The 16,596-nt window shown below is 50.9% G+C and overlaps 1 protein-coding gene across 1 annotated transcript; it reads right to left on the bottom strand.

The window, feature by feature from the left end:
• Positions 1-212: 212 nt before the first annotated feature.
• LOC136992444 (deleted in malignant brain tumors 1 protein-like) lies at positions 213-16,039 on the bottom strand. Its single transcript, XM_067299620.1, has 9 exons — positions 15,910-16,039; positions 6,731-7,042; positions 5,911-5,952; positions 4,643-4,954; positions 3,823-3,864; positions 2,555-2,866; positions 1,735-1,776; positions 467-778; positions 213-307 (listed from the first exon to the last, which is right to left on the bottom strand). The coding sequence occupies exons 1-9, from the start codon at positions 16,037-16,039 to the stop codon at positions 213-215; spliced, it is 1,599 nt and encodes a 532-aa protein (XP_067155721.1).
• Between the last annotated feature and the right edge of the window lie 557 nt (positions 16,040-16,596).

Here is a 16,596-nt window from a genome sequence, read left to right as displayed (position 1 = left end):
CTTATATCCCTAAGGATCTCGGAGGATAAATAAGCTGCAGGTCTTTCAGGAATCTTCATAAATTGTTACTGATCTCAAACATAAATGTTCCTGCAGCTGGCTGAGGCCTTAAATATATATATATTGCTTCTCCTATTAGGACAGCTACAAAAGGATTTCATGTTTCTACGCAGAGGAATGAATAAACTCTTACAGTAAAAGCATTGTTATTCTTAATCCATTGCTTGCTGCAACGCCTCTAATGCCTCAGATGGGCACCACTCACCTCTTGAGTGGGGCCATGATGGAGGAGAAGTTTGATGAACGGCTGCAAGGAAGAAAAAGCATAAATGAAATTGCCAGCAAACTCAGCACGCACATTGCAAAAGAAATGGATAGCGAGGCTGGGTCACCAACGGGGAGAAGAGATCAGGATGGTACGGGATGGACGCGCGGCAGAGCGGGGACACCTCCGTCGCCCACCTACCTGCACAGACGACGCTGGCGTCTTCCCCGTGGACACAGTTGTGCATGCCCCAGCCGTTGTGCCGGCACTCCTGCAGGGAGGACTCGTGGCCGCTGCACTGCACATCATCCAGGAGGATTCGCCCGGAGCCGGGCCCGAAACGAGCGTTTCCCAGGGCTGCCGTGGCCTGGCCGCAGCCCAGCTGCCTGCACACCACCTGGGCGTCGCTCAGGCCCCAGGCGTCGTCGCACACCGTGCCCCAGCCGCTGCCGTCGGACACCTCCACGCGGCCTTCGCACTCGTTCCTGCCGTTGGCCAGGCGCAGACGGGCGCCTGGGACACAGAGACGCGGTGCCGGGTCACGGCCCTGCCAGCCCGTGCCGCTGCGGCGCTGCCGTGGGGCGGCTGCAGGCGGGCAGCACCTCGCGGCCCCGCGGGGATGCCCCTTGGGGGCAAGCGGGGGCCCGTCGCAACTCGCTGTCGCTGAGGACTTGGGTGACAGGAGGGGCATCACGGGAGCTTCCGAGAGAGGAGAGACTCCTTCCAGCGCAGCGCGGAGGGGAAGGGAGGAGAGCAGGCTGCACTAAGGGGGCCGTGAGTGACACCGGGCAGAGCTACCTGCTGTGGACGTGGCGACTGCGCTTGTCTCCGTTGTGGTCGTCTCCACTGTGGTCACCTCTGGGACAGCTGTCTCTGTTACAGTCGTCTCTGCTGGAGTTCACATTGTGAATATGAATAAAACAGCTCCTAGGTGAGGCACGTGCCCGTGCATCGGGCGCACCTGTGTGCCAGCTACGAGCCTAGTTCCTCAAGAGGCAAATGGGACCCGGAGAACTGACTCTGTCTGCCGACACCACCCAGACAGAGGTCACCAGAGAGCAGGGAGGCTGAAAATTACCCTTGGGAGTGCTATTTATAAACAGTGTCAGGAGGGAAAGGGACTAGTGCACAAGGTGCTGCCTGCTCCCAGGCACAGGACCTCGTGGCTCCAGGGGAGGCCAGAGCCTTCCCTCTGCGAGCCCCTGCCCTGGTCCTGGGAGCTGCGAGGTCCCTGGCAGGAGCAGGACGTGGACACACCACCATTCCCAGTGCCCTTTACAGCTGCTCGCCTCTGCCCCGGAGCAGCCCCGGGGAGCCTCACGGCCTCCCACAGAGGGCAGGGAGGAGCACGAGCCCTGCACCAGGCAGGCGCCAGCCACCACACCTCCCTCTGCTCTGCTCTGCTCTGCTCTGCTCTCCTGTTGGGCTGGTGCTTCCCGCAAAGCCCTGACGCCTCAGGCGCCACTTACCTGTTGAGTATGGCCATGCTGGAGGAGAAGTTGGATCACTGGCTGCATGGAAGAAAAAGCAGGAAATGGAATTGCCGAAGAATCACACAACGGTTGAGGTTGGAAGGGACCTCTGGAGATCATCTAGTTCAACCCCCTGCTCAAGCAGGGTCACCTAGAGCATGTTGCCCAGGACCCTCTTCAGACAGGTGTGAATATCTCCAAGGATAGAGACTCCACAGCCTCTCTGGGCTACCTGTTCCAGTGCTCTGTTACTCAGAAACAGCACGCCACCACCAAGCACAGCACGCACACTGCAAAAGAGATGGAAAGTGAGGCTGGGCCACCAATGAGGAGAAGAGAGCACGACGACACATCCTGCTCTCTCCCTTTTGCACGCAGCCAGGCGAGTCCCCAGGACATCGCCTGCACCTCCTCGTGCTGCCGCTCTTTGCCACCACTCTCAGCAGCTACGACGCCGGGGAAGTACTTGCTCTTCCCTCCTTGCTCTTCCCTCCATGTATGCCCCAAATGGGCACGCTGAATGAAGCGTGAGGCACGCTGCACGGGGAGGCGTATCGGCATGCTTCTGTGTGCTTGCACCCGGCGGTGCTCGAGGGGGACGCAGGCAAAGCCCGAGCCCCTGCAGAGGCCAGGACAGCAGGGAAGGAAAGCCCCCAGCAGACATGGCAGCTTCAAGCGGCAGGCAGCAACGGCCCCTAACCACGCCGCTCGCCCCCAGCCCTGCCAACGGAGGCAGCCTGGCTCCCGCTCCGGGGAGCGACTCGAAACGCCTGGTGGGACGCGCGGCAGAGCGGGGACACCTCCGTCGCCCACCTACCTGCACAGACGACGCTGGCGTCTTCCCCGTGGACACAGTTGTGCATGCCCCAGCCGTTGTGCCGGCACTCCTGCAGGGAGGACTCGTGGCCGCTGCACTGCACATCATCCAGGAGGATTCGCCCGGAGCCGGGCCCGAAACGAGCGTTTCCCAGGGCTGCCGTGGCCTGGCCGCAGCCCAGCTGCCTGCACACCACCTGGGCGTCGCTCAGGCCCCAGGCGTCGTCGCACACCGTGCCCCAGCCGCTGCCGTCGGACACCTCCACGCGGCCTTCGCACTCGTTCCTGCCGTTGGCCAGGCGCAGGCGGGCGCCTGGGACACAGAGACGCGGTGCCGGGTCACGGCCCTGCCAGCCCGTGCCGCTGCGGCGCTGCCGTGGGGCGGCTGCAGGCGGGCAGCACCTCGCGGCCCCGCGGGGATGCCCCTTGGGGGCAAGCGGGGGCCCGTCGCAACTCGCTGTCGCTGAGGACTTGGGTGACAGGAGGGGCATCACGGGAGCTTCCGAGAGAGGAGAGACTCCTTCCAGCGCAGCGCGGAGGGGAAGGGAGGAGAGCAGGCTGCGCTAAGGGGGCCGTGAGTGACACGGGGCAGAGCTACCTGCTGTGGACATGGCGACTGCGCTTGTCTCCGTTGTGGTCGTCTCCACTGTGGTCACCTCTGGGACAGCTGTCTCTGTTACAGTCGTCTCTGCTGGAGTTCACATTGTGAATATGAATAAAACAGCTCCTAGGTGAGGCACGTGCCCGTGCATCGGGCGCACCTGTGTGCCAGCTACGAGCCTAGTTCCTCAAGAGGCAAATGGGACCCGGAGAACTGACTCTGTCTGCCGACACCACCCAGACAGAGGTCACCAGAGAGCAGGGAGGCTGAAAATTACCCTTGGGAGTGCTATTTATAAACAGTGTCAGGAGGGAAAGGGACTAGTGCACAAGGTGCTGCCTGCTCCCAGGCACAGGACCTCGTGGCTCCAGGGGAGGCCAGAGCCTTCCCTCTGCGAGCCCCTGCCCTGGTCCTGGGAGCTGCGAGGTCCCTGGCAGGAGCAGGACGTGGACACACCACCATTCCCAGTGCCCTTTACAGCTGCTCGCCTCTGCCCCGGAGCAGCCCCGGGGAGCCTCACGGCCTCCCACAGAGGGCAGGGAGGAGCACGAGCCCTGCACCAGGCAGGCGCCAGCCACCACACCTCCCTCTGCTCTGCTCTGCTCTGCTCTGCTCTCCTGTTGGGCTGGTGCTTCCCGCAAAGCCCTGACGCCTCAGGCGCCACTTACCTGTTGAGTATGGCCATGCTGGAGGAGAAGTTGGATCACTGGCTGCATGGAAGAAAAAGCAGGAAATGGAATTGCCGAAGAATCACACAACGGTTGAGGTTGGAAGGGACCTCTGGAGATCATCTAGTTCAACCCCCTGCTCAAGCAGGGTCACCTAGAGCATGTTGCCCAGGACCCTCTTCAGACAGGTGTGAATATCTCCAAGGATAGAGACTCCACAGCCTCTCTGGGCTACCTGTTCCAGTGCTCTGTTACTCAGAAACAGCACGCCACCACCAAGCACAGCACGCACACTGCAAAAGAGATGGAAAGTGAGGCTGGGCCACCAATGAGGAGAAGAGAGCACGACGACACATCCTGCTCTCTCCCTTTTGCACGCAGCCAGGCGAGTCCCCAGGACATCGCCTGCACCTCCTCGTGCTGCCGCTCTTTGCCACCACTCTCAGCAGCTACGACGCCGGGGAAGTACTTGCTCTTCCCTCCTTGCTCTTCCCTCCATGTATGCCCCAAATGGGCACGCTGAATGAAGCGTGAGGCACGCTGCACGGGGAGGCGTATCGGCATGCTTCTGTGTGCTTGCACCCGGCGGTGCTCGAGGGGGACGCAGGCAAAGCCCGAGCCCCTGCAGAGGCCAGGACAGCAGGGAAGGAAAGCCCCCAGCAGACATGGCAGCTTCAAGCGGCAGGCAGCAACGGCCCCTAACCACGCCGCTCGCCCCCAGCCCTGCCAACGGAGGCAGCCTGGCTCCCGCTCCGGGGAGCGACTCGAAACGCCTGGTGGGACGCGCGGCAGAGCGGGGACACCTCCGTCGCCCACCTACCTGCACAGACGACGCTGGCGTCTTCCCCGTGGACACAGTTGTGCATGCCCCAGCCGTTGTGCCGGCACTCCTGCAGGGAGGACTCGTGGCCGCTGCACTGCACATCATCCAGGAGGATTCGCCCGGAGCCGGGCCCGAAACGAGCGTTTCCCAGGGCTGCCGTGGCCTGGCCGCAGCCCAGCTGCCTGCACACCACCTGGGCGTCGCTCAGGCCCCAGGCGTCGTCGCACACCGTGCCCCAGCCGCTGCCGTCGGACACCTCCACGCGGCCTTCGCACTCGTTCCTGCCGTTGGCCAGGCGCAGGCGGGCGCCTGGGACACAGAGACGCGGTGCCGGGTCACGGCCCTGCCAGCCCGTGCCGCCGCGGCGCTGCCGTGGGGCGGCTGCAGGCGGGCAGCACCTCGCGGCCCCGCGGGGATGCCCCTTGGGGGCAAGCGGGGGCCCGTCGCAACTCGCTGTCGCTGAGGACTTGGGTGACAGGAGGGGCATCACGGGAGCTTCCGAGAGAGGAGAGACTCCTTCCAGCGCAGCGCGGAGGGGAAGGGAGGAGAGCAGGCTGCGCTAAGGGGGCCGTGAGTGACACGGGGCAGAGCTACCTGCTGTGGACGTGGCGACTGCGCTTGTCTCCGTTGTGGTCGTCTCCACTGTGGTCACCTCTGGGACAGCTGTCTCTGTTACAGTCGTCTCTGCTGGAGTTCACATTGTGAATATGAATAAAACAGCTCCTAGGTGAGGCACGTGCCCGTGCATCGGGCGCACCTGTGTGCCAGCTACGAGCCTAGTTCCTCAAGAGGCAAATGGGACCCGGAGAACTGACTCTGTCTGCCGACACCACCCAGACAGAGGTCACCAGAGAGCAGGGAGGCTGAAAATTACCCTTGGGAGTGCTATTTATAAACAGTGTCAGGAGGGAAAGGGACTAGTGCACAAGGTGCTGCCTGCTCCCAGGCACAGGACCTCGTGGCTCCAGGGGAGGCCAGAGCCTTCCCTCTGCGAGCCCCTGCCCTGGTCCTGGGAGCTGCGAGGTCCCTGGCAGGAGCAGGACGTGGACACACCACCATTCCCAGTGCCCTTTACAGCTGCTCGCCTCTGCCCCGGAGCAGCCCCGGGGAGCCTCACGGCCTCCCACAGAGGGCAGGGAGGAGCACGAGCCCTGCACCAGGCAGGCGCCAGCCACCACACCTCCCTCTGCTCTGCTCTGCTCTGCTCTGCTCTCCTGTTGGGCTGGTGCTTCCCGCAAAGCCCTGACGCCTCAGGCGCCACTTACCTGTTGAGTATGGCCATGCTGGAGGAGAAGTTGGATCACTGGCTGCATGGAAGAAAAAGCAGGAAATGGAATTGCCGAAGAATCACACAACGGTTGAGGTTGGAAGGGACCTCTGGAGATCATCTAGTTCAACCCCCTGCTCAAGCAGGGTCACCTAGAGCATGTTGCCCAGGACCCTCTTCAGACAGGTGTGAATATCTCCAAGGATAGAGACTCCACAGCCTCTCTGGGCTACCTGTTCCAGTGCTCTGTTACTCAGAAACAGCACGCCACCACCAAGCACAGCACGCACACTGCAAAAGAGATGGAAAGTGAGGCTGGGCCACCAATGAGGAGAAGAGAGCACGACGACACATCCTGCTCTCTCCCTTTTGCACGCAGCCAGGCGAGTCCCCAGGACATCGCCTGCACCTCCTCGTGCTGCCGCTCTTTGCCACCACTCTCAGCAGCTACGACGCCGGGGAAGTACTTGCTCTTCCCTCCTTGCTCTTCCCTCCATGTATGCCCCAAATGGGCACGCTGAATGAAGCGTGAGGCACGCTGCACGGGGAGGCGTATCGGCATGCTTCTGTGTGCTTGCACCCGGCGGTGCTCGAGGGGGACGCAGGCAAAGCCCGAGCCCCTGCAGAGGCCAGGACAGCAGGGAAGGAAAGCCCCCAGCAGACATGGCAGCTTCAAGCGGCAGGCAGCAACGGCCCCTAACCACGCCGCTCGCCCCCAGCCCTGCCAACGGAGGCAGCCTGGCTCCCGCTCCGGGGAGCGACTCGAAACGCCTGGTGGGACGCGCGGCAGAGCGGGGACACCTCCGTCGCCCACCTACCTGCACAGACGACGCTGGCGTCTTCCCCGTGGACACAGTTGTGCATGCCCCAGCCGTTGTGCCGGCACTCCTGCAGGGAGGACTCGTGGCCGCTGCACTGCACATCATCCAGGAGGATTCGCCCGGAGCCGGGCCCGAAACGAGCGTTTCCCAGGGCTGCCGTGGCCTGGCCGCAGCCCAGCTGCCTGCACACCACCTGGGCGTCGCTCAGGCCCCAGGCGTCGTCGCACACCGTGCCCCAGCCGCTGCCGTCGGACACCTCCACGCGGCCTTCGCACTCGTTCCTGCCGTTGGCCAGGCGCAGGCGGGCGCCTGGGACACAGAGACGCGGTGCCGGGTCACGGCCCTGCCAGCCCGTGCCGCTGCGGCGCTGCCGTGGGGCGGCTGCAGGCGGGCAGCACCTCGCGGCCCCGCGGGGATGCCCCTTGGGGGCAAGCGGGGGCCCGTCGCAACTCGCTGTCGCTGAGGACTTGGGTGACAGGAGGGGCATCACGGGAGCTTCCGAGAGAGGAGAGACTCCTTCCAGCGCAGCGCGGAGGGGAAGGGAGGAGAGCAGGCTGCGCTAAGGGGGCCGTGAGTGACACGGGGCAGAGCTACCTGCTGTGGACGTGGCGACTGCGCTTGTCTCCGTTGTGGTCGTCTCCACTGTGGTCACCTCTGGGACAGCTGTCTCTGTTACAGTCGTCTCTGCTGGAGTTCACATTGTGAATATGAATAAAACAGCTCCTAGGTGAGGCACGTGCCCGTGCATCGGGCGCACCTGTGTGCCAGCTACGAGCCTAGTTCCTCAAGAGGCAAATGGGACCCGGAGAACTGACTCTGTCTGCCGACACCACCCAGACAGAGGTCACCAGAGAGCAGGGAGGCTGAAAATTACCCTTGGGAGTGCTATTTATAAACAGTGTCAGGAGGGAAAGGGACTAGTGCACAAGGTGCTGCCTGCTCCCAGGCACAGGACCTCGTGGCTCCAGGGGAGGCCAGAGCCTTCCCTCTGCGAGCCCCTGCCCTGGTCCTGGGAGCTGCGAGGTCCCTGGCAGGAGCAGGACGTGGACACACCGCCATCCTCGATGCACTCAGCTCTTTCTCAGAGTAGCCCAGGTGGTGCTCTTGGGCTGGTGCTTGGTGCAGGGCCGGGAGTGAATCAGGTGGGCCTGAATTACCTGTTGCATTTGGCTGTCCTGTAGTAGTCAGTGTAGCTATGAACCCAAGTAAAAAATAAATGTCAATTAAAAAGACACTGAACACAGCACGCTTGTAAGTTAATAGAGATATGACAGCAAGCCTTGGTGTTTTTTTAAATGCCAATCACTGGCCTAGCCCCAGGGCCTTGTTTTTCAGCTTGAGTTCATCTCTCTACACTCTTAATCTTTGACAAAATGTGGAAAACTGCAATATCTAATCTACTATAGAAATATAAAACACCTGAATTACCTGTTGTATGTGACCATGTCTCACTTCCATAAAGATCTGTTATTAATACAGGAGAACATACAATGAACATACAAATGAAGCAGCTTTTCTTAAATAATAAGGATAAAGTAAAATTAGAAAACAGCATGGTGACATTATACTCAAAGTAGATTGAAATTTGTGTAGGGACAGAAAATTAATGGGTCTAAACTTTAAGGAATACCTGAAAAGTACAGAAACAAAGCAAAATGAATTGTCAGCTATGGAAGTTTGGGTTGTGATTGCAAAATTATTATTATAATGAATATGTTCAGACTTACATTTTGAAGATGAGTTTCACCTATCCCCACTCCTCCCTGCCAGACACCAGCCAAGCAACATAGCTTTGCTACTGTAATTTAGATTTGTTTCCTTTCTCTCTCTGTCTCTGATGGGTGATTAGACAGAATAAAAGTTCTGCATACTGTGACACATCTGTGATCCTTATTTCTTTAATTGCTTTGCACAGTGTGAGCAATCAGAACTGGTATGCTAGTGAGTCCATGTGGGCTCTGCAGGGTCAGTGGAGTGAAAAGACAGTGCTGTTAGAAGATCTAACTCTGCTTTCTGAGAACAGGTCTGTTTAGCGAGAATGTTCCTTTTCACAGACAGAAAATTCTTCATACGAAACATAAAAATAAAGTAAAATAGAAACAGCAAGCACTAGCACAAAAATGTGTGGGATTAGACATATATCAGGTTCAACTTTATGCCATATATCTTGATTCAGTGAAATGTTATCTGAAGAGGACAATGTCTGCATACCCAGAACCTGATACATGTATACTTGGTGCAATTCATAGGAAAAGTATTTAGAAGAGAAAAATCTGACAACACCTGAACAGACAACACCAGCATCTTCCTGGTGGCCACAGTTGTGTTTCTTCCATCCACGGTGATTACAATGCCACAAGGAGGATTCATATCCTCTGCACTGCACATCGTCCAGGAGAATTTTTCCTGAGCCTTGGCCAAAGTAAGCACTTCCTAGCGCTGAAATGGCCTGGCCACATCCCAGCTGCCTGCACACAACTTGGACATCAGGAAGGTCCCAGAAATCATCACAAACTGTCCCCCAGTGTCCCTTGTAATAAATCTCAATTCGGCCTTCACAGCTGTGCCTTCCATTCACTAGTCTGAGAGTGGTCCCTTTGGGAGACAGGAAATTGAGCACAAACAGAGTCAGAAAAATAAGCTGGAAATGATCCTGAGAAGTCATCTATTCCAGCCTACTACCCCAGGATACCATCATCTTCCCAGGAGGTATTTGTTTAGCCTAGGATTAAATGCCTGTAAGGAAGACATGGTAGAGAGACAGAACACATTTTTCTTCTACCGTCACAGACCTCAAAATTAGCTGCACAGAATTTATGCAAGATTGCTACAGAAAATTTAGGCAGTAAGCTAAGCACAGACCATTTCACAAAGAAAGGAAAATCTTTGATAATAGGAAAAGCCGTTGGAAAGCAAAGGAGAGAAAATGAATTTCAATATCTGAATGAAACCTAGGTAGAATCCAGGAGACTGGAACTAAAAATTGTTCACATTGTTGACAGGAAGAAAATAGCACGTTTTAGTAATGTACTTCAAGTTTATATATTTCTTTATTCATTGCTGTCAAAATGTTTGATGCTAAAGAACAAAGAAGTGTAGCAATTTGCACTGAATCATACTGGAATTTAAGAAGTACAACACAGCTTTTCTGCCCCCCAACCTTGTCTTACTAGAAATGTGTATGTGTAGCACTCCTACATGACACACAAAGCTTCTGCTGACCTGCGGTGCAACAGCTGCCTACAAAAGGTACTGCAGGGAGGAAAGCAGTGTGAAGGCTCAAGCAGATCCCTGAGGCTTTGGGGACAAAACAAGATGCAGCCTGGACGGCCAAGACAGTGGCTTTTTCCTAAACCTGTGCTCATGGGGTTGCTGCAGCTCTGACATTCAAAAATTACTAAGCAGGTAAATTGTAAACCACTACTGAAGCATACCAGTAAGGACACCTACCAGTGGGCTTCCTTTGCTTAAAATGAGGACAGAATTAGGTCAAATGAATCCTTCAGAAATCCTACCTTCAGAAAAACTACCAAATTTTGGAGACAGCAATAGCCATTCTACCTTTTTTCCCCCCTGGTTTATGCAATTTCACTAGAATTTCTCTGCTTCCTGAAAAATTTTGAAGAAAATTTTAAGGACCTGGAGTCCACACATTGCAACCAAGTTTTTAAGGGTAATTTTAGTGGAAGAATTGCACTAAGTGTTCAACAAAATGGAAAATACACTCAATGGGATTTAAGTAATTTGAATGGGAATCCACTGACCTTTAATTTCCTATGCCCCTGTAAAATATTATTAGAGTTTGAAATAAAGAAATACTTAATAACCTATCGTACATATGCCTGACAACTGCTGTTACAGTGCATTCATTCAGTTAAAAAAAAAATCCACTTTTCAGTTTGACTTAACTTATTCTTAAGTTAGACATTCTTTAGTGAGCAGTGTGAAAAATCTCAATTTTAGAGATCCATTTTGGGGGAGGAATATGTTACCACAAAGAGCAAATGACCAAATAAACATTGTAACTTTTAGGATCTACAGTGTTTGCACATGGGAAATGCATGCTGCATTTGTCAAACTCTGTATGTTTGCCAACTATATATTTAGCTTGTTACTAAACACTGAATAATTCAACCAAAGCAAAAAATTTCTGAAACGTTACCAGCTCCAGAATCTCTTCACTGCATCTAATTCCTGGTAGTTGCACAAGAGGAATCAAGAGAGTGTCCAAACTAAATTTGTTCCTCTTTAAATGTATTTAACTGCCAGTTCAAGGGAGAAGCTACAAAACTGTCCCTTGACTTGTATCTGATTTGTTTCTTCAAATATCTATTTGGAGATGGACATTTTTAAACCATACTTGTATGATCTCTAAGAACTGAAACAGCAAACCTGGTGAAAAGTCAGAGTGAGATCGGGAAATTAAAGCTGGTCTAGAATAATTTTATTGCCCTCATTCAAGGTCTGTCATCACTGTGAGATCAAAACCATCAACTGGGGCATGTAATTAGATAGGCTTCTTTCTGCCTCCCATGTTAAAGGTGTCAAAAAGACAAAAGCAGTCAGCGATGTTATAAATACAGCACTTACTCTGACCCAGGAAACAAAGGCAGAGATTGGGAAATGAAGCTGCAAGTGAAGAGAAGAACTGGAGCAACAAGAGGAAGGTTATCACGAGGCAAGAAGAGGATAGATGGATAAAATTGGATGAGGTGAATGATGGCAATATAGGTTATTTTAATGATACTTGAATAGCTAGTTAAAAAGATCATCTGCAATTATTCTAGGATGTACACGGAACTTTTTAGTGCAAAGTCACTTAAATCACTTAGGAGAGAGAAACCAATCATGTAAGGGAAAAGGCAATGACGAAAGAAAAGTTGAACTAACAATGTCTCATGTCTTTCATCATTTTTAGATGTCCCTCCTTTATCCACATTGATAGATTTTGAAGGCTAACTTATTATATTTCATTAAAGTGTGCGTAAGATCAGGTATACAAGGAAGGTCAAACAATACAAGCGTATTATATACGTAGTCTAAGTATGTGTACGTATGCTCTGGAATAAATATACATTTTAGTAAAAAATATCAATTCTTCCATAATTCATAATTAATTCTTAATTCCCAAATTTCTGGAAATAGAGGAGTCATTCATTCATAACATATTCACAGACACCATTTTAGCCATGATACAAAGCACTAAGAAAAAATACCACCCTGTGAAAGCAAAATGAACTTCATTCACTGGTTTAAATCATTCTTATCATTCACTATGTCAATTAGTTCACAGTTTCAGTAGAACAAAGCTGTGCTATCTCATTTCACCCAGTTTCACCTTTAATCATTTGTCCAAAATGATGCTAGCATGAATGTGATTTCTATTCATGGAATCAACAGAGAGGACCCCAAAGTGTCTTTATATTCTTATATGCCCTGGAACAAATGAAGTGATTTACCTGATCTTGCCTCCAGAATTGCTGGACCTAACAAGAGTAGCCACATCAAAATCATATTGGTACCCATCTCATCAAGAGCTCTTGACAGAAAGGACCATGTGAATTTATAGTCTCTATTTCTGAAGGGGAGTGGCTGTATAGGTCTCTCTCTCTCTCTACAGGTGAACAGTAAAATAACCACAATCCCATGGTCTGAAACAAAAATGTATTTGATTTGTTATTCAAGATTTTGTAACTTCCTAGTCTCTGCAAAAAGATAGTATCTCAAGAGTAACATTTTCCACTGCCTGGAAGGAAATATTTATGCTACCATAGGTGTCACAATCATCTCATTGTATGTAGAATGTGAAAGCTACCTTTCAATTCTGGCTGATGAATCTCAATATTTTCTCTCATGGCTTAAAGTTATAGCATGGGGACAATCTTTGGCAGGTTCAGGGAAGATAGTGGGATGTTGAAATTTAAAGAGGCTTCCTCCAACAAAGTTGTTAAAAAGCTTCATAACTTGGTCTGAAATAGTGAGACAAATCTCCCTGGGGAGCCATGAATATCTTACAGCTTTGGCATACTTCAAATAAAATAAAATAAGCCCTGGTGCCCCTGTTCAAGCATGACTGGGAGTCTCTGTACCTATGCCACTAGAAGTGTGGCAATGCTGAATTTAATGCAAAGATAACCAAGAGGTACTTAGTGGAGACAGCTGGGTTCTGCCAGAATTGCTACTTTCACATCAACATTAATGTTTCTACCATCAGAAGCAGAGCTAACAACAGCAAGGCTAAGGTAGGAGGTGGCTGCAGCCTCTTGGTGGCCATAGGAGCCAGTGAAGAGGCACATGGTAGAGATGTGAGGAAAGGAGAGGAGGCATTGATGGTCCTGGGCTGAGCCACCAGAGTGAGGAGAAAGAGTTGGAGTGGTGTCAAGGGGAGCTGACCCCAGAGAGGCATGAAACTTTGCTTCCTAATTCTCTTGCTTGGGAGCCACCGTCATAAGCAGGGAGGAATCTCTGCCACAGTCTATAAATAAATTTTCCTTCCTGTTTGGGCAACTCGCTCCAAAGAATTAACGTGTGAGATTGAGTCAAGCATTACAAGTGAGTCGCTAAGAGACATTTGAAGGATATTGCAGCTCATGTGAACATCTTCCAGCCCCCCCCCCCCCCCAAAAAAAAATTCATCCCTTTTTGGTATTTTTAACTTCAAGTCAAATCTCATATCATATTTACTGAGAGACTTAAATTGCAAGACACTGTCAAGAGAATCAAGGCCTATAACCTTTTGTGAAAACAGTGCAGAAAATTCTGTGGATTTTATGCATAGTTAAGTAAATCACATGGGTTACAGCTTAATGTTGTTCTAAAATTTTCTTTTATCCTTTGAACCATCAAATGAAAAAAAAAGGGTCGCCTTTCCATTTAGAATCTCTCCTAATGTATTCATTGTTTAATTTCGTACAGTGACAATTATAGCTGTGTAACTTGAAAACCAAATCTGAAGCTTTTCCTCAGCATGAAATAATGCTTAATTCTCATTCATCACACTCTTGTCAGCATGTCTACTTTCCTGTGTTTCTGTGCTGTAACCATTTCATGAGATAAGGCTGATGACCATCACTTCATCCTAAAACTGAAGAGCCGGAGTATTGCTATCCATCTGATTCCTATCCCTCCAGGCATTGTGGGTTTGAGGGCCTTATCAGGAGTTAAAATTTGTTGCACAATTCTTTCCATATACAAATTTATGGCATATAGGGGCAGTTCTCAAGGATGAAGATTAAAGTTCAGGAACCCAAGGGAGAAAGAGAATGACTTGGAACTTCTTTCTACAAAGGCCAGCATTATGGGAGTGGAAGAAGGAAGTGCAAAACACAAGAGGCCAAAGACAGAGTTGGAAGACTTGAAAGCAAGAACTGAGAAGGGTAAATATGTTTCTTCTTTATACAAACAATTACATTCGCACATGAACAAGGAAATTTATGTGTGAACAAAAATACCTGGTATTCACTATTCATATTCTGCTGGTTTTGACATCTTGGCAAGAAGCAGCAAAAATCCAGTATATCTGACTGATCAATCACACACTGTAATCAATGAAGCAAGAATAAGTGACGGATAACAATTCTTTTCCAAACTCTTGTAATAACTGAAAAAAGAGGGTGTGGGAGGAGATGGGATGGGACGGGACGGGATGGGACACAAAAGTGACTCACAAACTATTGAAGTGGAAAAAAAAAATGCCACTAAGCTGTCTAGGTGACTTAATAACACTGATTAATTCTGTTCTTCACTACACACTTCAGAGATCCACATTTTCAGAGATTGTGATTATCAGACAATCTCTGCACAGTAAGACCAGATATTAATGTTATATTCAGATTATTTTGCATTAATTAATTAACGCAATTACCATACAGAACATGTTTTCATCCTTCCCAGTGGCTAGATCTCTTGTGATCATGCATTTCTGCTCTCTAGGACTTTTTCTGGCAGCTTGAAGTGTTTCTCAACACATTACACTATGAAAGAAGCTCCACAGAGCTTTGCAAACAATTTCTGTTCTGCTGATTATTGTTAGGAGACTTCTGCAGACATGCTGGCTTTTGTGAGGTCCAAAGGAAAATCATTAAAAGCACACAGAAGATTAATCAGCTTTTATCCCTGACTATAAGAAAATATCTACACTGGAGTGTGGCTGCCCACAAACTTCTGTATAAAGGAACGATAGTTTGAATGCCTGTGTTAAAGTGATGTGAGGCAGCTTAGTCTAATTTATTGAGTTCCTTGACAGCCTTATGGGCTCTGTTGCCTATACCATGTGAAACATACCATTTCAAATCAATTTGCATTTGTTTAATAGTGCGAAAGCAAGTGAATCAGAACTATCTACAGCCAAGAGTCAAATCCACTGGATTTACCCTAGCAGTTTTCCTGAATGTGGTGAGGCAGGAGGTGGGAAGGATGATTTGTGGCAGAGGGGCCATTCACCCAGCACACTTGCTTTAAAGCATAGCCCTTTCTTCATCAAATCCAGTTTTCTTGAACCCTGCACTTGTGGAATACTTGTGGATCAAGGAAGGTGGGGGATGGGGGTGGGAATAAGGAGGATGACTCTGAGGTGCCAAATACGTGGGCAGTTTAGCAGTGTTTTCTATAGCAACATTTAATGTGGAAACCACTGAACTTGGTATTTCTGCCTTGCATTCTGATATAACCTTGGTATATCCCCATGTGAGACCCTGGCACAGAAATAGCATGGGAATGCTCAGCTCTGAGCAGTACAAGCTCTTTGCAGATCAGAGGCATCAATGTCCTAGGCCTGGGATCTTCCTGCTAGTCTGATCACAAAGATACCGTGGGACCAGGACAAGTAGAAAGAGTACTATCACACTATTGCCTGGAAAATGGTGGGGCAGCACACCTGCAGGGACAAGGCCACTGCAGCAATGGGGACAGGAGTGAAAACAGCAGGTTTTCAATCCTGAAAGACCACAGGGGAAGAACCTGTTCTGGAGAGCCAGGTCTCGGGAGGTCTCCACTGTGCTAAGCAAGTAGCTGGACTCCTCCAAGCCTGGACAACCTCAGGCCCACACAAGAGGACTAGATGAGAGACAGGTGAGCCTCCTGTGCCGGTGTGCGCTTCAAATGCATCCTAGCCAGAAGGGAGCCGAGGACCCTCCTCAAACTTTGCTCCTCCAGCTGTGGGCGGTAAACTTCATTACCGTCCTCTGAGAGCAATATCAGTCCCTCCTCATATGGCCCCTTCTCCACAGCCTGCAGAGGTGAGAAGAGGCCTGCCTGGGGTCCCCTGGAAATGGCAGCTTGCAGGAAGAGAGAGTGCAGGCTGGTCATGCTTATTCCTGTCAGAGCTGCCTGCATCCTCCTTGTCAGGTCAGGATGTAGCCCTAAAGTACAGCTCACATTCCATAGAGGGCACCGCTTTATGTCCAGCTCACTTCACACACAGTACATTCTATTGTTCCCCCAAGCTCTCCTCTTTCACAGCTGGCAAGAAAACAGGAAAGTCTAAAGAGGAGAATTTCTCAATCAAACACCAGTGACCTTTCCTCCTGTAGTAGGTGGGTTCTTCCAAACAAGTTTTGTTTTGTTTTGTTTTGTTTTGTTTTGTTTTATTTTATTTTATTTTATTTTATTTTATTTTATTTTATTTTTCGCATGGAAGTAAGAGAGAGGTCATGCTTCATTATGGCAATCTCCATACATTTCCTGTTTTTTCACATTACAGGTTTAGAAATGCGTAAAAGCAAGAGCACAAATCATTGCTTGGCAAAGTCTCTTTGTCACAAACCATATTCTCCAACGTGATAAAGAGCTAGCTCAGAGTTCAGATGTATAGGCAGTACATTTGCAAGTACACAAAAAGAGCTACCACTCTGTACATTTATGTA

The sequence above is a fragment of the Apteryx mantelli genome, chromosome 7 (genome assembly GCF_036417845.1).
Source record: "Apteryx mantelli isolate bAptMan1 chromosome 7, bAptMan1.hap1, whole genome shotgun sequence".
Classification (NCBI taxonomy): Eukaryota; Metazoa; Chordata; class Aves; order Apterygiformes; family Apterygidae; genus Apteryx; species Apteryx mantelli.
This window is presented reverse-complemented; position numbering and strand designations above follow the sequence as displayed.